The 22201-nt window shown below is 37.1% G+C and overlaps 1 protein-coding gene across 1 annotated transcript in view; it reads right to left on the bottom strand.

The window, feature by feature from the left end:
- Window positions 1-22201, bottom strand: part of SLIT2 (slit homolog 2 (Drosophila)) — a 293963-nt gene that overhangs the window by 243912 nt on the left and 27850 nt on the right. The window contains exons 2-4 of the mRNA XM_009887665.1: window positions 20866-20937; window positions 19696-19767; window positions 1942-2013 (exon numbers count right to left, since the gene is read on the bottom strand). Of these exons, the coding sequence (XP_009885967.1) occupies window positions 1942-2013; window positions 19696-19767; window positions 20866-20937 (216 nt within the window). The remainder of the gene's footprint in view (window positions 1-1941; window positions 2014-19695; window positions 19768-20865; window positions 20938-22201) is intronic.

The raw sequence follows: 22201 nt of genomic DNA, 5'->3' as shown, positions 1-22201 counted from the left end.
TATTTGGATGTGAATACATGTAAGCATATACAATGATACATGTAAAAAAATCAACTCTTATACTCTTCACAATGATTAAGCTACATATAATCTGAAAATTGACCAAGATTTACTAGCATCATCCTTTTGCTGGCCTCACATTTTTCCTTAATTACAAATTTAGTGTTAAGAGATTGAAGATTTTCAGTATCGCTCATATTTTCTTTTAATCATGAATACATTATAACCAGACATTCGCTTTCATGGTCTGATCAACAATAACCCTTAGGCAGAGGAAATTTAATACTGTGAAGCCAGTGATCTCTTACTTTCCACCATATATGCTATGAGCACTTGTGTGCTTTATGTCAAAGGACATTATAGCTTTAAGATGAGCATCTATCAAATATGCAATTCTGAATTAAACGTATTCAAGTATGATTTTGCCTGAAGTGTGCATCCATTTTTTGCCTGCAAATTCTGGCTCATTGCTATTTTATATGACTTTAGATAACAAGCATTACACTATAGGTGGAATAATAAAATGATCATGAATCCCTTTCATTTTCTCACTGATGGAAGCAATATCTTTATCATGGCTGACGGAAATTATAGAAGAGACTCAACTGTTAATACAGAAAGCCACATATGAATATATTATAATATCATAGCAGAGAAAAATATTTTTGTTTGTCAGATCAAGAGCCTTCAGGAGCTTTCTGGCCTAGTAATTTAGCAACTTACTGCATCTACAGGGAAGTTCTGGAAACAAAGCGTACATACAAGCAGAGGAAAGAAACAAGAATACACAAAACTAAATGTTTACACTAATAATAGAGTAATTTTCGGTTTACCATTTCATATTACTATGAGAGGGGAAAAGAGAACTATTATTTCACCATATGAAAACAGAAAGTCAGCTCCTAAAAATAAAAGCTTCATTATACCATTTGTTCTCAAGAATATTTCCATATACTAAAGCGAAAACAAATCAGAGGAACTCCAGCTTCCTCCACCTTCACTTTTCCCAAGCACACAAGGGAAAAATCTCAACAAAATCAGCAATTTCAACAGCAGAAATGTCACCTGAAGTCTAAAGAAAAAACCTATCAAATACATATCTAATTAAAACAGGGCTGAATTTGTACCACCTTTTCAAGGACTACTTCAGAATGTCATGTTGTATCCCTTCCATACCATACACTGTAACTTAAAGGTACCTTAAAATTTATTTTCTTACAATAACTGATCATGTAGATCAATACAGAAATCAGTATCTAAACTTCATCCCACATTTTTACTGCAACAGAAATAAGCGGATTCTTAAAAGGGCCAACAGGTCAAAATGTTAACTTAAAGATATTGCCAGGAGTAAAACATTATCAAACCAAAGAACACAATCAAAACGAACTCGTTACCCAATTTGATATAGTTTTTATTTAAAGGTAAGACATTGCATAGTTTCTTTCTTCCCAGAGTTTAAGTTGCTACCTTTGCTTGCTTTGTGAGGGGAGACGGGAGAGTCTTCTCCACAGACCTACCATTTGCCAGCGCTGTGATTTTTCTGGTCAAGCGTGCACAGCCATAAGAACAGAACATCACAGAACCAAAGCGCTATACAGTGCTGTATCTCTGGTTCAGAATCTCCACAGGCATTTAACACAGAAACCAAAAAAAAAACAGACAGGGTAAAATGAAAGCCAAAGTGTTCTCTCAGCAAAACTTCATTACAGAAGTGGGAACGGATTAAGCAGTTTTTGGTCTCATACAACTATCAGTATCTAACCCAGATTAAAAAGAAAATCTTGCAAAGCAGTCAGAGAAAATACTCATCTTAAACAAACTATCAATGGTCCCAGATGCATTTTAGCCCTGTTTGAGGCTAAAGACAAAAACCTAATGCAAGCCACAATAACAGACCAATTCCAAATTTTCCAGAAAAATAGGGTTGTGCCTACTTACAGTCTGTACAGCTTCGGCGTCCCCAGAAAGAGCAGTTCAGAAAGCAACTGGAGGTTATTTCTGTTTAGGCGCCTTTGGAAAGAAAAAGAAAAAGTTGTGTTAAATTACAAGTGCTACAGCAATGCACTTTGAGCAGGCATCCCAGTGCTGTAACAAGTTGATTTTAAAGACCAGAAAGGCGATGTAATGCTGGTCCATTAGCGGAGACATGGTCCAGCAGTAAATTTACCATGGACTAATTACATTTTCTGGTTTCCCCAACAGACCATATTACCTATTTTATGAAAGATTTTGAATTTCTGTAGTGTGAATCAATCACTAAGTCAGGACTCTATCCTGCATAAACAACCAGAAAACTAAAAATACAGAATCAGCAGCATAACTTCAATTCCCCAACTCTGTGTTCCTTTTGGTATAATGAAGCAAACAGACATTTTTGTAACCATGAAAAGCTTCGAGGGAACATGTATGAAATGCATACACTAAGTTAAGTAATAAGAATGTATCCAAAGATCCATATAGCCTATTTAAATTAAAAAAAAGCAAAGAAAACTGTTATGGAAATCCTGATCAAATAAACATCAGGAAAAATCAAATACTCCCAACTTATATTTGGCATTACAGGGTTGTTTTTTTTGCACACAGTTTCCTTTCCATAGCTGTAACGATAAACCAAAAGGAAGTTAAATTAAAAAATAAAACAACTAGTTGCACACAAGACAGTACAAAATGAAAAACTGCAACTGGAATCTGGGAGGTACCCGTCTGTCGATGAAGTTTCTCACTAAACACACCGACGAGGGTCAAACTTGCTTAGTTTGAGATGACAAGTTCAAAGCTCACCATAGTATAGCCATAGGCAACAGAACAACCACTAGCCAAGACAAATATATTACCTCTTTGTGATCTTTTTTTAAACATACAATGCAGATTACTCTTTCTAATGTGTGTAAGTGACAGCCCTGGAGCATAGATTCATACTAGTCAAGAATTCAAGCTCAAAACAGCGGTTTGGCTGTTTTTAAGCCATGCACCACACATGCCACCTGCTATTGAAGCAGATCAACGTACTGAGAAAACTTTTTTGTCCTGTCAGCCTCATCACAAGTCCCAGTTTGCAATGCATGGTGCTTCTCAACGCAATAATTCAAGGCATTGCTGGACACCAGACTGCATGGTATTATCTGATACTTATTTTATCCTCACAGTGGTTACGGTAGATACATCCTAGACTGCTACCAAGACATTCCACAAGGTGAAAAAAAAGATATTGACAGCAGCTTTGCAAAATTAAGTATTATAATTTCATAACGCTTCAGGATTCCTTGTTTGTTAGGGCTGAATTCAAACAATTATGCCTGTTTTGCCTCTCATGGCTCGTTTTTCATAGAAGTTGTTCCATCTAAAGGTCTCTCCAATTCAAAGGTTTTTCCATAAATTCCCACATAGATACACACATTTACACACTCAAGATCCAGTTTTACGTAGCTCCATGGTTTAGTTCACTTAAGTTATTCCTCCCTTAAAGTTCAACATGACCACTGATGAGAGCAAAATAATCTGAGAAATATTCTCTACGTACCCACAGGTTTGCTCCCACATTTCAAACCATAAGCAAGCAGTTAGCTTTGAGATCTAGATATCCATAATTCTCCAGTTTTAACATCAGGTTCCTTTTTGTTAGACAAACACCAGAAATGGGTTTCTTTAAGCAGAAGAAATTTAAAAATCAGACATTCAGAAGATTAAAAGAGAATTTAGAGTGAATGAAAGATTCTGAAAAGAAAGGACTACAGTACTGAGGTGAGATGAGTAAGGGTGCAGTTTAGTAAGAAATAGAAAAAAAAATGCTTAACAAAAAGAATCTGAATTGTGATCTTGCAAGTATATTTCCAAATCAGTAGAAGGAAAGTTTTCAATATAAAAGAAAGAGAGAGCTACAAAGTAGTTAATGATCAGTGGAAGAATTCTGATTTGAGCACTGCTTAAAAAGAAAACCTTACCTATATATACACAAGAATGTGATATATTTTAGTGTTTGTGGATCTACTGTGTTTTCAAAACAAGGTCATTTATAAATAGACATTTTCTTACCTTTAGTAAATTTATGTATAAAAGTATACACTAAGACCACAAAACTGAAGTAGTAGGAAGAAAATTGTTTCAAAGTAACAGTAACGTTTGTGATCAGAAAAGAATAATGTGAAAAAGGAATTCTTAGATACTTAACTTGAACAAATGGCTAAATAAAAAGAAATAAAATTAATTCACTGCTTCTCTTTGCTAAATAGATACTTCAGACTTAAACCTTTAAGTCCATGATTACAGATCAAAAAGTACATGGGAAAACACACAGGGTAAAGACTTCAGGAAGTTCATCTCTAATCAGAAGCTATTTGGGACATAAAATTCTGTTGATATTTAAGGACTGTATTAGGTTCAGATGCTAGTCAATAATGGCAAGCTGTACCTGAAAAGCACTCAGTATCTGCATTTTTGTGGAAGTTTTGTATAATACGAAAGAGGCACTGGAGTACAATGACATAATATTAGCTGATGATAGAGTTCTTCAGGCAGGCTGCCTTGCACTAAATGCAACAGTCTGAGGACACAATTAGCATCACACTTTAGAAGGATATTTCACAGGCAAAATACTTGTGCTAGTACATAACTTTCTATACAAGCAGTTAATGCATTAGATTAGGAGTTTCTGTTATTACCTGTAGTTCACATGGCAACTGAGTATACTGTTAACAGTGATGCACATGCAGGCTTTAAAATCTAATTTTAGACAATAAATCAAGTTCATGAATTAACCTAACATTGAATAGTACTACCCTCATGACTCCACAGTTTGTACCAAGTGAACCCAGCACTTAGAATTAGTGTTTCAACCTACATTTTTACTTTGCCTTTCACAAAAATCAAGACATTTGTTCTTTGACTAAGTGAACTGAGGGAATACACAAGTGAAATAAGTTACTGTTCTTTAATGAATCCTGTATTTTGTAGCTTCTGCTTTGAATAAGTTCACCCCATTCATTGGCGTTCCTTTTAGAACAAAGCTTTCTCTACCAAAGATCTGACCATTCCTTGTCACCTGTACCTAAGAATATCAAACATTATTTTTCATGAAAGCGATAATGGGAAATTATGTCCTTTATCATACTTCAGGAAGAGCCTTCAGCTACTTTTTACATCTAGCTAGTTACAAGAGATCCTTTCAAAGGGGTCAATTTGCTGTTCTTAAGTTTTCTACTAGGAGATTTTATGAACTGGACTTCATTGAAATGAATTTCTCAAGACCATAATAGATAGTTCTTTTTAAAAAAGAATGCTACGAACTCAGACGTAAGTGAATGTGAAAAAGGATGACGGGCAAATCTGGACTATGCAGACCGGTATCACAGCACACAACAGCTTCTAGTTCAACAGTCACTGTGAAGAGTTTTGAATCTTAGAGAGAGACACAGAAGTCCAGAAAACCCATCCCTATTTTAAAATGGTTTGTAATATACATGCTTCTCCAATATTTCCACTTTTTCAGGTGACTTTGTGTTTTATTTTGTCTGAAATAGCAATACCTACCCAGAACACACAGACATAATGGAACAAGCGCAAGACAGGCATGATCCCCTTTCTCCCCAGAGCTGAAACCTGAAGTAAGCACAGATGGATCACAGAATCCATGACTATAGATTGCTATAGTCATAATAGCATATAGTCATAATAGCTAATATAATATTATAGCTAATATAGTTATAACTATAGCTACTGCAGAGTAAAAACAACCAGAAAAACTCCACCACATTTTCTTTCAATGTGGTGGCAGAGACCTCACCACAGCTAGCTAGCAGCCAGCGTTCCCCCTGGGACAACATGAGAAGAGAAATTTCAGTTGCATCAACTGAACTGCTCTCCCAGAAACAGCATGAAGTTCAAGGTGAAGCACTGAGGAAAAAGTGATGAGATATTCCATACTGCTACTGTTCAGTTTCCCAACTGAGCTAGAAAAATTTGCGTTTCTCAAGCAAAGGCAGAGAGTTCAGAAGAGAAAGTGTCAGTGGTGTAAGCAACAGAAAACATACAGGAGAATCTCTTCTAACATTGCAATACCTTGGACTGTAAAGTCCCTTAGCCATGTCCAGAAATAAACTGATGAGCATCCAGCATCACAGAATTCTTTCAAACTTAAAAAAAACGAGGCACAGTGGCAATTAAAATACATAGAATTTCTTTTTCTTCTGTTACTGAATGCACCTTTAAGAAGAGATTGGGCAAACTGACAGACTGGCACAGGTAAATTTTTGAGCTCTTCATGATGAATTCAAGCAAAGTCCACATACTAGCAAAAGTACACGAAGTATTTTAAACACATCAGCTTAAAGCTCCCAGAGCTCAGTCTTCTAAATACAGTAAAGACTAGAAAAGCACCTTTTTCATGCAGTAAAGACTAGAAAAGTAAAGTGATGGAAGAAGTATACAGAAGGATCAATTTAAGGACAAAGAAGGCAAATCTTTGACAGATGTGCAGGTGAAAATACTCTTTAAGGAAGCTCAATCCCAAATAAGCAGATAAAAATGTAGGTACAGACAAGCAGTAGCTTACACTGTGAAGCAGATAACAGTAAGGTAAGCAAAAAAAAATTGGCTTGAGTTACTGGTTCAAGAGAATAGGCTAGCTTTGCAGAAATGGGTGCATATTTGGGTTTTGTCTTCTGCATGCAGCCAGAGAATATGCAGAGTTAGAGTAAACTGCAGGGAGAGCATGTTACACTCCCAGTGACACATGTCCTAACCCACTGAAGTCTGGCTATGCCACCAATCCATTCTGCTGTCTCTCTCAAGCTTTCATGCCACAATAACTCTGATCCAGTATCAATCATGCATGGGGAGGATGGGAGAAAAAAAACAAACTATTAATTACACTGTCTGCAACGTAATCATCTGCAAATGCTATAATTCACGAGCAGGTCTGTATTTGTTTCCTCGACTTGTTACAATCTTCACTGTAACTTGCTTCTGATCCCATTGTAATCAACTACATACAGCCAGAGAAGCTGTGTGAGAGTGCACAGCCTCTCTGGACAACAAATTTGTTCCGGTGTTTGACTGTCCTCATGGTGAAGAATTTTTGCCCTTATATCCAGTCATAACTTCTCATTTCAATTTATGCTTGTTGTCTCACCACAGCGATAAGCCTGGCTTGAGCATTTTGATAACCACCTCACAGGTACTAGAGGTATTTTGTTCCCCACAAGTTGTCTTCCAGTGGGTTTCAGTTCAAGTAGATGCAATTCTAGTCATCAGCCCCCTAAAATAACAGAAGCCCTCAAAGAACTTGAAAACCGATCGAAGTTAAGAGCTGTTCCAAGTAAATTGAAAGTCAGCTGTACTCTTTAATTAGAAACAGCCTATCCCACTGGGTGCATAGGGACCGAGAGCCTTCCAAAACTCTAAGTACAAGGCACAGATGCATTTTATTCTACCACCATTGCTTCAGGAAGAAGGATAGAAGGCTTCCAACTCACACAAAGTTAACGATAGCAGAAGTCATTATTTTTTCATTCCTCCTTCAGACTTAGCTCAGAGAAGTAAAAACACTATCTGCACATAGTAACACAGTACTGTAGAGCTTCGAAATTGTATTCCTCAAAGGAGCATATCCACACCTGTCAGCAGAAGACATTACAATCACACCCATTTAAAAATACCATAACATCTTTTCACTGAAGCTCATTTGCAAAATATGCATAAACTTTAAAAGCAAGCAAATTTTGCATTACATTTCAATTTTAAATGAAAGGACATGTTAGTAAACAAACCGCTGAGTGTTCATGCAACAACACTTTCTACTCAAAATGACAGAGCCCACCAGGCTCCTCAAGTAGTTCCAACAGGTTACAGGGATATGTATCTCCTGGGAAGGTCTAAGATCAGTTCAGGCTTTACGAGCCCAGGAAATAGAAAAATCAACCTAAAAGTTATCCAAGTATCTTAAAACAGAAAGCTAGTGCACAGCACCAAATCATCTTCATGGACTGGTTCAACAATCAATTCCTAAAAGCCTGACCCTAGATCTATAGGGTCAGAATAATGGACAGAGTAAGTGATGCCTATTTCCTCACGAGAGAACTTTATAGAGAGCCTGACTTAGGCTTATGCCTGCAAGGAAAGCAAGCCTTATTACTCTTCTACAAAAAAACATGTTGCTGTATCTGCCAGAAGCAGAGAACATCTGTGCATCCATGTCCAAAGCCACAATCTACTGAACTTCAACACATCTGGCAACTGCTGTCTGTGAATGTGACCCGCATGAACATGTCATCAAGTGAGAAGAAGGCCTAAGAGCTAAGCAAAAAATTGTGCCAGTTTTTCCATTAAGAATTCCCTGCAAAGATCGTCTCATCTCTACTTGAACTACTCATAATCTCATTAAACCTAGCAATATCAAGTTTACTGACCACATGAATAAAAATTGGAATCTGAGAAGTTCCAGGCTGATCTTACAGCATTTGGATGCCTAAGACAAAGTTTTCCCCAGGTCAAGAGCCATTTAATCAGGACTCCATTTTCCAGGCTAAATAGATATTTTTCCTTAGTCACTAAGTCAGTTTCAGTTTAATATCAGATACCAATTAGATATTTGTTTTAGTAAAAAAATCTCTGAAAGGAAGCAGGACAGACATTACTGCAAACTCAGTTTCTTATTTGGGTAGGAAGTGGTGAAAGTTGCTTTGCAAACTATAGTAGTACCTTGTATTAGTGTACACTACTTGAACCCTGACATGTTTTTCTGTCCTTCCTTTTCTGCTCACACAGGATTGATGGCAGGTCCAAAATTACCATTCCTCTGCTACTCCGATCAATTTGCCATACATTATGCAGAATACTATTTCACACAAAGAATAAAGAGTCTATACTCAATTTGCTTTTTTTATTTTTTAAAGGTTTTCCAATATGAGCAGAGCTAGGACAAGCTTTTTGTTTACTTGGGGTTTGGGGTTTTTTTTTTTGTTAAGAAGAAAACAGAGAAACCAAGGCTGTTGTTTTCTGGAAGCTTCTGTATTCCTTACTGTTTCAACAGAAACATTATCTCTATAAACAGCTGTTCATTACTCTTACTAATTCTGCCTATGGCACGTAAAAAAGTGTGAAAAACAAAGCAAAATCCAGGAAACTACAGGCTGGGCAGCCTCATCTCAGTACCTGGGAAGGTGATAGTGCAAAACAGAAGCTATTTCTAGACACAGTAAGGACAAGATGATGACTGGGAGTAGTTAGCATGAATTTACAACTGGGAAAACCATGCCTGACCAGCCTGATAGGCTCCTAAAATGAATAAGGAACTTGGCAGATGAGGGAAAGGCAGTGGATGTTGTTTATCTTGACTTCAGTAAAGCTTCTGACACTGCTTCTCATAACTATTGTCCTCATAGACAAACTGATGAAGTACAGGCTACAAAAACAGATGGTGAAGTGGACTGAAAATTGTCTCAAGTGCCAAGTTCAAAGTATGGAAAGATCAAAAGATCCAAGATCAGCAGCACAAAGTCCAGCTGGAAAACAGTCACTACTGGTGTACCACAGAAGTCAGTACTAGAGCCAATACTGTTCAACATCTTCATCCACAACCTGGAGGATGGGACAAAGTGCACTCTCAGCATGTTTGCAGACGTCACAGAACTGGAACAAATGACTGATGCACTAGGTGTGTGCACCTGTCAGCAGAACCTGAACATGCTGGAAAACTGGTCAAAAAGGAACCTCATGAAGCTCAACAAAAGGGAGATCCGGAGTCCTGCACTTGGGGAGGAACAACCCCATACACCAGCACACACTGGAGAACAATCGGTTGGAAACCAGCTTTATAGAGAAAGGCGTGGGCTCCTGGTGAACAAGAAATTAAACTGGAGCCAACAATGTGCCCTTGCAGCAAAGCGTAACAGCATTCTGGGCTCTATTAGGAAGAGTTTTGCCAGCAGGTCAAGGCAGGTGATCCTTCCCCTCTATTCAGCACTGGAGAGACATCTAGAAAGCTGTGCCCAGTGCTGGACTCCCCACTACAATAGACATGGACATACTGGAGCAAGTCCAGAAAAGGTCCATGAAGATGATTTAGGACAAGAGGAAGTGGCCTTAAGTTACACCAGGAGAGGTTTAGATTGGATATCAGGAAAAAGGGTTGTCAGAAAGGGTTGTCAAGCATTGGAACAGGCTGCCCAGGGAAGTGGTGGAGTCACCAACCCTGGAGGTATTTAAAAGATGGGTAGACATGTTGCTTAGGGACATGGATTAGTGGTGGTTTCAGCGGTGTCAGGTTGAAGGTTGGACTTGACGATCTTAAAGATCCCTTCCAACCTAGACAATTCTGTGATTCTATGATTAAGCAGACAGACTGAAGCACCTGTCACAGCACAAGAGGCTGAGAGCTGGGACTGTTTGGCCTGGGTAGGAGAAGGCTCAGAGGGATCTCAACATGTATAAATACATCATTTATATAAATAAGTGATACACTTCCTTCCCAACCGAGCCACACTCTTCTCAGGGGTGCACAGTGAAAGAACAAGAGGCAACAGGCACAAATCAAAAGACAGGAAATTATAGATTTAAATATAAGAAATGTCTTTGACTGTGAGGGTAGTCAAACACTGGAATAGGTTGGCTACAGAGGCTGTAGATTCTCCATCGCTGGAGACATTCAAAACCCAACTGGAAACAGCCCTCAGCCACCTGCTCTGATCGACCTTGCGTTAATCAGTGGCGTGGGACTAGACAATCTACAGTGGCTCCTTTAAACCTCTACAATCCTGTGAGGCTAATTCATTGGATTTTACTCTATATAGAGTATACCACAAAGAAGGAAACAGAAGTTATAAAACCTCCATAAAGTAATATAGGATCAAGTATCAGATGAAGCAAGGATGATCTACAACAACACTTGGGATTACTTCCAAGAAATAAAACAGGCAAAGGAAGAGGGGAGGGGAAGTTGACCTATTAGATGGAATTTAGCTTGAGTTTTGGCAGATTGTTTAGAAAGGCAAGAAGGGCCTGCCAATAGTCTAGATAGGGTTGTAACTGTCTTTCTGGCACCAAGTTACCACAGTAAGTCTTCATTCAAGTGTTCTTCTGTAGCACCTGTACAGGCATCCTGCCAAACTAAAGTCAGAAAGGCTGGTGTGTCTTAAAAAAAAATAATTAAGGGAGACTTTGCCACCTTGTATTTGATTATTGTCTAGACTATTATTAAAGACAAGCCAGCACAATGCAGTGCGTATTATGAAGGAAAATAAAACATTTCTTCTGATGAAGTTTCAACCAGACTCTTCAGAGTAAATAAGGTCATATAACAGTATGAGTCACTGAAGTGGCAGATCCCTCATACATTTTGGAGTTTAACTGTAAAATTCCAGACAGAACTGTGGCTTCTGTAGTTAAAATAAAGAACATGTTAGATGCTTTCTGAAATATGCTATATTAAAATGTAATGTGCTATGACAACTCAGTTTTTATCTGTGGCTATCTAACGTTAAATCCCAGAGGGGGTGTGTTAACACTGAACTGGGTCTGCGACAGATAAATACGACTTTTAAAGAGTAGAACTAGAATGTATAGCTTTCAGTTTAATATCAATGCTCTATAGCATCAATGTAAAATAGATTCTGAACACTATTTGAAACAAAGACATTGACACAACAGTTCTGTAGAACCAGATTTGGTTTCAACATTTTGCAACAGTGCAAATTACCCATTTTCAGAGGAAGCAAGAAAGACGAGCATCCAGCAAACAATGTCACAAAGGATGAGCACAAAACAGATGTGGGAAAAATAAACAGCCTTCCTGCCCTGGAATTTGTAAAAAGGTCTGCAAAGAGCAAACAGGACTTCTCACTGCAATTTGACTTCTAGACCTATAAAAGAAGTCCCATGAGAAAAGACACTCAGATGAATATAGTAAAAATAATAGTGAGCATTTACAAGTCTTTTAAAAGAACACTGCTCTTGAACTTAGTTTTATCAAACATATTCTGCAATCAAAATATAGCAATACAAGCTGATTTTTAAAATGCTATGAGAACACTGCATCTTTTAAAATACTGTCTTCAAAGACAGCCTTTGTCTATTTCTGATTTACCAGAAATTTTTATAGAGAAGATATTTGAAGTTGCTTTGACAAAAGTCTGCTACTACGAAGTAATTACTCTAGTAATTTTTATTATTATCTTTAAACTATAAATACAGGTGCCCTGGTACAGTTCATGTAAGATAGTCTCGCATTCCTTTGGTAAGTGATTAGCACCGCAGGCTTTGTGGTCTCCTTGTTCTAAGATGAGGAATGCACTATGCGTTGCCCTTAACTATGTAGGATTAGCTATGAGAAGGATTTTTCACATCCGTGATTAACAAGGAATAACTGTTCACCCCCTTCAGGGTTGTTCAAAAACGTATTCTTTACCTGAGCTCATTATTCTTCTGCTACCTATCCCACATATGTGAAGATATTAACCCTTCAAATGCTCATATTTTCAGACTGAAGCCAGACAGGTGATTAACTATCAATGCTTTAAGGGGGTGAAAATCAAAACATCAGGCAGCCTTAAAAATCAAGCACATGCATTAGGCAGTCCAACCTAGACCCTCCTGGCTGCAGCAGTCAGAAACTCTTTAGAACACACCCCAACTAAAAATAATTAATTCTCAAGCCTCAGTAATGAACTTGCACGCCAAAATAAAGACCAGGATTCAGTGAGAAAAGAAATCGGAGAGACTATCTTCTACCTAAAGAGCTAAGAACTCATTCTAAGAGCTCAGTACAACTTCCATACTATACAATACAAGGTCTGACTGTCAAAAAAAAAGATGCCTTCATCTAGACTACGTATAATCAAGCACAACAAGATGAAATATCATTCATTTATTGGCTGTTCTTTTAGATATGACAGCAATACAAATGATTCCTGGAACAGTAGTGGTGACTCCACTGCTAACATTGCGTTTTTTCACCAGGGGTCCTAATATTCCACATTAGCCTTTAAACTTCACATCTAAGCCTCTGTAAATTGGAAAAAAATAATCAGATTGTTTCAGTTGAAACTGTCTGTTTTTATGATGTAGTTTTGCAACATTTGGCATTTTCTCCAAAAGTCCCTCCTCCTGACCTTTGATCATGTAGCTCTGTAGAAGTGAAATCTGGGGGTTTTAAAATGTCTTTTCTGCAGCTGAAAAGGCTATATTCTATCAGAGATTCCAAACCCAGAAAGGAAGAGTTCAGATCAAAACTAATTATTCTGGGATTAACTTATTGACGCAGCTCACATTTTAAGAATCAGAAAATCCTGCTATTCCTCTTTTAAAGAGTTACTATTTTCCTACTTGGAATTTACATTTTATAGATAGAGCTAGTCAAACAGTTGGAATAAAACTGCAGTCTCATGGCACACATCAATACATAATAGAAAGTTCGCTCATAGGTTTATTTTAATCTCTGGAAAGCATGTTTTATCCCATCAGTGATACAGTAAGTCTACACCCTAAGAAAGAACATACACATAATATGGAGTGGCCCCTTCCTACCCTAGACAAAGAGAGCAGTACTAGTTTATCTAGTTTATTTTGAAACAGCTGCTAATTCCCTTGATAATTGCCATGGCCTGGCAGGCAGTGTTGCCCAAGACAAGCTGTATTTGTTTTTATCCTAGATGGAACATTTCATTTCTTAGTCTACCCTGCTATGCACGCCTTTGTAAGATGAGACGCTCTGTAAAACACCATATATTCAGAGATCATGGTAACTCCTAAGTGATTTTTGGTTTTGCAATTTCAAAACCTGCTAATACAGCCTAATAGTTTATCACATTTATCAGACTAGATTAGAGCCCAAACAGATAACTCTAACCACGTCATATGTGAAATACAGCTAAAAACCACTTTATATTCCCGAATCCCATTTAATAACGTTGACAAGATTGACTCCTATGTATTGAGGTTAAAATCAAGCCCTTGCTGCAGAAGCCGCAAACATAGCGGTTTCACATATAGACTTATATCCAGAAAAGAAAAGCAGGTAGTACTCAGTTTGTTTACTAAATAGTTTCAAGATAAAGTTTGTTTCTGTATAGTTGAAATACACTTTTCCTTCTGTGCTGACACATCTGTAAGTTTCAAACTGTTCACCCACAGCATCAACAAAACTTTACTGATTTTCAGTACTACTTCGTCAAATACTCATAAGCACACTCCTAAGTAAATGCTCTCTTCATCTTAAGTTTTAATAACTTGGTTTAATGTACTCATGGAGATGAAGCCCAAATAAATAGCAAGTACAGACAAATCCTCAGTTTGTTATTTTAGAATTGAGTTGTAAAAATTTGGAAAAACGTATGAACTGTAACAAAACATTTAATTCTTGAAATACTTCTTTCTCCATCATTCAGTGATACATTGTAAGAAGCATGAAAATACAACATAAATAGCTTTCAGTTTAAAAGCTATTTCAAGTACCAACTTGAAGTTCAACCCTTACAGCATTCCTTTCTTGAACTCTGATTTCAGTTAACTCGCACCATGTAGCTTGGGGGGGGGAGATGGGGGGTAAATATGTAGCTCAGATATTAGCTCAGAAGTTGCAGTTATTCTTGTAGGCTCTAGAACAACATTTTACCTGCATAATAGTTTCCAGCAGAAGTGGGTTTTATGGGGTTTTCAGTTTGTTTGGGTTTTTTGGGTTATTTGTTTTTAAGTCTACCCAGATAGCTCTTTAGAACTACTAAGATAATAAATGGACATTTTAGAAATAAATTCTATTAATCCAAGTATCAAAAAGTGTAGGGGTTTGGCCTGGACAACACAAGTAACCTTTCTCACAAGAGCAATCAGTGGGACTACTCATGCAAACCAAGTTATTCACGTGGTATATGTCTGCAGAATCAGACTCCAAATTAGCATTTTAGGGGCATACTGCTGCCTCAATGGATTATTCACAAATACAGGAAGAAAAATGTGGGTAGTTTTCAACCGATTGCTGTAACCTCTTTCCTATTCTGACTTTTTTTTATGTTTATCATAGTCTCAGAATGCTCACAGCTGGCATCTCAACTATCAGACACAGAAAAATTATGACTAAAAACAATGGTCCTATAAGCCAAAAAACATTTATTTCTAAATGAAAAGGTAACTGCTCTGCTACATAAACAAGCAAAGAGTATATTTAGCCCTCAAAACCTGATCACATTGTATTTCTGGAGTACAAAGAACTGTAAGGAAATTTTAGACTTAAGCAGCTTATAATAGAACCAGTTCAGTCTATAGCAGCTGTCTTCAACCAAATTTTATACATCTCTCCAGATGACAATAGCTTGTAAATACACTGGGATACTTCGAGCAGTAGCTGCAACACCACAGAAAAAGATGGTCTCAGGGATAAAAACTGCCTACAGTCTTTAAAAGTCATTTTTAAAGCTATGTCTAGTAACAGTGTTAGTTTTCAGAAAGTGGAGGTTATCAGTTCACCTCCATCTTGTTTTCTTAAAAGACTATTTCAAACTATTATAAACACTATTATAAACACCACACCCAGTTGACAGCTTTATAGAGAAAGAAGGAACAAGTGTTTGATCTCACATTCTCATAAGCAATCATTTCAAAAGGTTTTGTCTCCCATAATAAGCAGTGGTCTCTGGAAATTCTTAAATGTTGGGGAAATTCTCCGTACCTTGACCCTTTGTGCCTTCCTGCCACAAAGCATACTGAAACCCATCACTGACACATTACTGTGGTCTATGTAAGAGAGGTTCATACAATATTAACAGGTCACATCCAAGTCTTCTCTTTATGGGACCCTGGCGTGTACTGGATGGCCATACATTGTTTAGAGGCCCTACTCATAAGAAGATGGGCATGTCTGATGATACAGGTTACCTGTTAATATAGTAAGTCTTGCAGATTTCAAATACAGGAAAGCCAAGATCATAATTACTCCAAGAGTTTTTGACACTGCTTCAGGATGTACACAAAGGTACAAGCTGTCCCACTGACTGAAAAATGGGCTGTATGGATTGACTTTCAGAGAGGGTTGTTTCAGCAAACGGAGCATCTACACGACACAACAGAGCACGTGATTCAGCCATCCACAATAGAGGCTGTGAAGAAAGCCACATTCATGGCAGACTCACTAGCTCAGGCAGTGTTACACCAAATTGGCTTGGACCAGGGTTAGTACCGCCTTAAGAAGTCAGCCTTCAGCCAAGACTGCTGGCAACTATAACTAAATGAACACTGCAGTGTACACCCATTTACTTGACCAAAGACCTTTCAGAGAAATATCCAACTAAAAGACTTAAAGCAAAATCACCTTCAGCTTCACCAGGGTCTCTCCAGCAACTGAAGTTTCCATAAACCTAAAACTTATTTGATTAAGTTGGTAGTTTCCATCTTGTTTCCCTCCCCTCAGTTCTTATGTAGTAGACACTAGTATACTATTGCTTACTGCTAACTGAACATCTTCAGCAGGGCTGCCGTAGTAACAATCACTTGTTACAACAGTATTTGTTGTGGTTTTGGTTTCCATTGCACTTCTACAATTACACTGGTACGACACAGATTCCTGGTACGGAGCCTATTAGACCTAACTAGGTTTGTGTACATACTACTACATCTATCCACTGTACTAGAGATCTGTTGTTGCTTAACAGAACTATAGGTGAAATATTTCTATCCACTCGAGAGAGGTATACATAGCTTTAATTAAATCATACGTTAAGTAGTTCTCTTCTGAAGAGAGGGTTGAGAGTTTCTTCTCTCAGATTAATTTTGCAAAGTGCTTCAGGTCTCCACTTCCCTTAGAGGGAGCTGAGGATATTCAGCATTTTCCATGATCAAAGCTACAAATGAGTATTCACAACAAGTAACTCGCTGATCAACCAAACAGTTCCTTGGAAATCAGAGTAACTGGTCTAAAAAGAAAATATTTTGTAACTGAAATTCCAGTTCAAAAACAAAAAACCCCAAAACACCACTTCACGTAGAGAGATGGATCTATTTTTTTTTTCCCCCAAAGGGAAACTACTGTGAAAGTCTGTTCTTCACATTAAAGAGAGTACTGAACTACAGGAAACATTTTAAAATTCAGCCTGTATGCACTAGCACGAGATATTCCAACATAAGAAACATTACACAAACAGTCTTATAAACCAAGCTGAGTTCATTTAAGTTGCAGTAAGGTTTACTTATACCTTCCATCGGCATGCTAAAAGGACTGCATCAGGTATTCTTTGACAGTAGCTTGGCACATTACACTTAAAGGGGAAACATGACATTTCACACTCACCCATTAAAAAAAAAAAAAACAACTAAAAAGCTTTAAAGTGCTTGCTATTTAATGTATAAAAGAAAATACTTGAAGGAAGTATCCACAAGTTTCCCGAGAAATCGTTTTGAATTTCAGAATCCCAAGGAGATGAATTGGCTGTCAGATAACAATGCAGCTTCATCAGATGGACTTGGCAGTTGTAAACAAGAGGAATTTTCTCAGCTTTTCCTCACAAATATGAAATATTTGCTCTTAGCCAACAGCTGGGGCGGTTTAAAGACATCCTGCATATATATTCAAATTACAAGTCACCCACACACCTAACACTGACTGAATTCCAGCAAATTAAAGTAACTCTGACAAGTACTGGAGCAGATGCAAAATAATGCTGAAGACAAAACAGAATCTAACTTTGTAGGTCTAAATAACTAAACTTTCAAATATCATAGTTTGCCTGCTGAAGGGTGAACAAAAAATAATCCCTGCAAAAGTAGCCAGAATTATCAGAATTTCTCTTCACAGCTACTATCTTATGTAAGTAGATATTACCTATTGTTTTCCCAAAGATTTTACAGCTTTATCAAGAGAAAACCAAAGAAAAAAAAAAAACAGACAATGTAACGGCAAAATATGGATACATCAGACAAGTACGTTTTAGCTATTAAAGTTCTTTTTTTTTTCTAGTACTGCAATTCTATACTTCAGAAATCTTACCATTAAATGCCTCAAAATTATGACAGAAGTGAAGATAACTTTTGAAATATCATTAATAAAATCACATAGCAGGATCTTGCTTTGAGATAATCAAGAAATGAAGTTGACTATATACCATTTTAAAATGTCGCAAGTATTTGGTATCTCAGTGTCAAACTACATTCACAGTGAAAGCATGGATCTTTTAATGTTTATTAACGTTTCACATATGCATACTTTTGCAATATGAACTACACTGCTGTTTAATTTTTTTAGCTAGACCCTATAAACCAAGTTTAGGAATGTGTATATATTATTCCAATATATCCCTCAGCAGGAGAAGCTGTACTAAATCCCCATACTTTGTACAAAGTTTAAAACACTGTGCAATGTTTTTTTTACAACAAGTGTTTTAATATGACTCAAAAAATCTGACTATGCATTTCTAAGAGCAATCAATCTCATTAAAATTTATTCAAAAAAGGTACTATATAATAACACTTTCAATTTTTAGGTCAAAAAGTTACTTTATTTGAAAAAAAATAGGTAATTATCTCAAGTACATGATATCACAACTGTTACAGAAATATCGTAATTATTACACTGGTGGTTACCAAGTCTGTTCAATAGCTTTGTATGACCAACCAAACCATAATGGTTTGTGGGTTTTTTTTGTTTTAAATGCACAGCAGCTGTGGATACAGAGCACAACTATAAGACAAACAGAATGTACAGGCCAACCCTATTTTTCAGTGGAGTAAAGTAGAAATGCCTTTACGAAGTTAAAGCAGCAGCAAATGAAAAACTAAACAAGACCTCTGAGGCATGCCTAAAGAAAATGTGATATAATGCAAATGCAGCAACTAAGATGCCTGGTAATGAAGACAATACTCAAGTTCGACAAGAACATATATTAATATAGTGGCATTCTTAGGCTTTCCTAGCTCCAAACTGAAACTACATCCAACAATCAGCATCTTGCCTTTAACAAGTCAGATGTCCCAAGCTGTGCAACACATTTTTAAAAATATTTTCGTTTGCGGAAATGCAACAAACTAAGGCAGCACATACTGAAAATTAAGCAACTTTTATAAAAAGCTAAACCAGCTTCGTAATTACTCATTTTCTGTCCTACTGCAACCAAGCAGGTGTTTGCACTTCAACTTCACCAGACAAGATCATCTCCTCCTCGCTCCAGCTTCTCTCCCCACAGTACCCAATCTTTTTTTAACGTCCAAATCCAATTAATTTTTAAAAGCCAACAGTACATATTTTTTCTCTTCGTAAAAGCTTTAATCATATAAAAACTGGAGTACAATTCAATTGCTACTTTCATACTATATAACAAGACAACACTTTATAACTAGCAATTACTTCCAGTAAGACATTGTATAACACATCCAACAACTCCAAGACTAACATCTAACACTAACTCAGAGGCTCTTTTAGGTGTATTCATGTTTGAGAAAGCCATGGTGTATTCAAGGGAAAATATCTGATAGTATTTAAGATATTTCCTATAAAACAATTGCAGTTTACACTTCAAATCTCAACTACTCATGAAAGCTCCCCCCCATCCAAGTCCCATACATACTGCTTGAGAATTTCTGACTTCTCTTGTGTCTCAATAAGGATAGATGTCCCAAGTTTAAAAAAATAATTAAAAAAAAATCAGAGGCCTGAGTACTTTAACACACAACTGATTTGACAAAAAAAAAAATTCTTATACATTTAGAATTAAAAATACTTACAGCCTCTCCAGTTCTTTTAAGTCCTGGAATGCACCTCTCTCGATAGTACTAATCTTGTTCTCCATGAGCTGACTGAAATACAGAAAATTTTATATATAAATTTTAATAGCTCCAAGACAACTTGTTGCACTAACAGTAGTCATTTAACATATTCATTAACACAGTGCAACAGCTTACTAGAGTGAAATCCACTTTAACCTTCCAGATCCCTGTCATCAATATTGTACATGCGCTCATATACCAAAAAGGGGAAAAATAATTCTCATTAAAAAAAGCGGAATAGATATTACATTTTCCCATCTACTTTAAGAGTACCAAGTTAAAAACTTACACATATGCATACATGCTGTGTGTACACACGCATATACATCATTGCTCTTCTGCAAGTTATAGACTCCAGTTGAACAGTATGAAGGCGTATTAGTCTCACATGAGACTAACAAAACAAAAATACTGAACTATAGCGTTGGAAAAAAACATCAGTGAACGACTGCACAGAGATTGTAACTGTAACAGTAGTTTCAATTTGTGAAAAAAAAAATTACGACATGATATTCTGTTTCAGAGAGAAACAGAAAAGGTTTTTATACAACCACTTGCTCAAATTGAATAGCCTTAACAAATAAACTATGTAAATTCTGCAGTATTTTAAACTTGGTATTAATCAGATTTTCCCCACCAAAAAACAAAACCCCACAGATCTTTAAAAGCTTCATAATGCTTGAAACAAAAGCATTTACAAAAAAAGCCACCACCCAACAAAATTATTCCTTCCTCAAATTCACTGTTAAAGTGTTTCCTTTTTGCCCAGAAACTGTAGAAAAGACGAAAACGTCACCTGGGACTTGCTTTTAAATTCAGTAAAGTAGTAACTTTTTTCTTAATGTATTCTCCCAGGTTAAGAGTATCCATTTTTCAGTGTGAACTGTAAATTTGCTAACTTTAAACTCAAGTCATTCCAACAGTTATTTAACCAGTTTTAACAAATGATATTTAATGCAATTGCTAACTTATTCATATCAGTGTATAACACATGGGGGAGGGGCTGTAAGTTCAGATGCAGTAGCACAATATTTAAAAAGTGATAACTCATCCAACTTATAAACTGAAAGATAACTACTTCAGTAGCATCAGTCCTAAAAGGTATTAGTGATAGAAAAAGAAACTTACAGAACTCGAAGGTGCCTTAGACCAGCAAAGTCGGTCTTGGTGATTCTTGTGATGTTATTTCCATTAAGATCCCTAAGAAGAATAATTTATAAGCAGCACAATTAAAACATTCAAAAGTTATTTTTAAATTGTTTTGTTTGTTTTCATGGGTAGAGCATTTCCAGAAATTAGGAGCCGTAAATGAACTCAACAAGCCATTCCTACAACTATCACTGTGCGAGTTCCTGATTTCCAAGCGACTGAACGAAGGTTTATCTTGAAAGTGGTAGTTTCAAACTTTGTAATAAGAGACCCTTACAAAGTCAGTTCTGCCTGCCGTTATAAAGCTCACATTTATCTTTAACAATACAGAAGAATCAAAACCTGTCTGAACGTGGTTATAACTGCATTTAGAAAACCACTAAAGCTACTGTATAAATATATACACTACAGTATTTGTTTGACTGATAGTTAGAAAAACTAAATAAGTGACAAATCAAGACATTTTCTATATTTTTAAGCAACTTCCAGCTTTCATACTACTGCCACAAAGGCAGAATAGGGCTTAACTTCCTATAGCAAACATGAGCTTCCAAATAAGCATGAGACTGTTGGAGGGTAAGTGATAGGAAACACGATTTTATGAAAACTAAACTCTTCACTTGCTGCACAGGAAGCTATACTGGCTGCAGAATGCAAAACGCGTTCAAAAGCAATGGAAAACTGTATTTAGGCCCTAACACTTCTGTTTGTACTTCAGCACTACTTTCTCTGCTGGAGTTTATGCCCCTTTTTCATAACATTTTGGGGTCAATATATAAACTTCCCTCAATTCCAACCACTACAAATAAACCCAGACTTCGCAATTCCTGAGGTAAGCCATTGGAAGCGGTATTACATGGAAACTACCCTAACAATTAGAGCTCATTCCCAGCATATTTAGGAAAAAAACACCACACCACCAAATCACTATTTTTTGGGAGGGTGTTTATACCACGTGTGGCCAAAACAACGCCGCACAGAAACCACACAAGTCTGAGGAGAAATCAGTGTCCCCAATACACTTCCTGAGTGAAATTCATCACTCCACACGTGTGTATGCCAACATTTAAATGACTTAGAGAGCAACAAACAACGTGCTCACCTCTTCCACTCCTTAGACGTTCCTGAAAGGCAGCCTGATATGACAGATAACCGACCACACGCTTGCCCCCTATAAAGGCTATAAAATACCCTAGCCGGAGGGTGCAGGAACGGTCCCAAAAAGCGTGTGTGGGGGGGTGATGTTAAGGCACAATTTGGTGCCGTGTGAAAGGGGAAAGAGGCTGCAACACCCCAACGCGCCCTGGCCCAAAGG

Source organism: Charadrius vociferus, unplaced genomic scaffold (assembly GCF_000708025.1).
Source record: "Charadrius vociferus isolate BGI_N301 unplaced genomic scaffold, ASM70802v2 scaffold306, whole genome shotgun sequence".
Lineage (NCBI taxonomy): Eukaryota > Metazoa > Chordata > Aves > Charadriiformes > Charadriidae > Charadrius > Charadrius vociferus.
The sequence above is the reverse complement of the archived record's forward strand: the minus strand, read 5'-3'. Positions and strand labels throughout refer to the sequence as shown.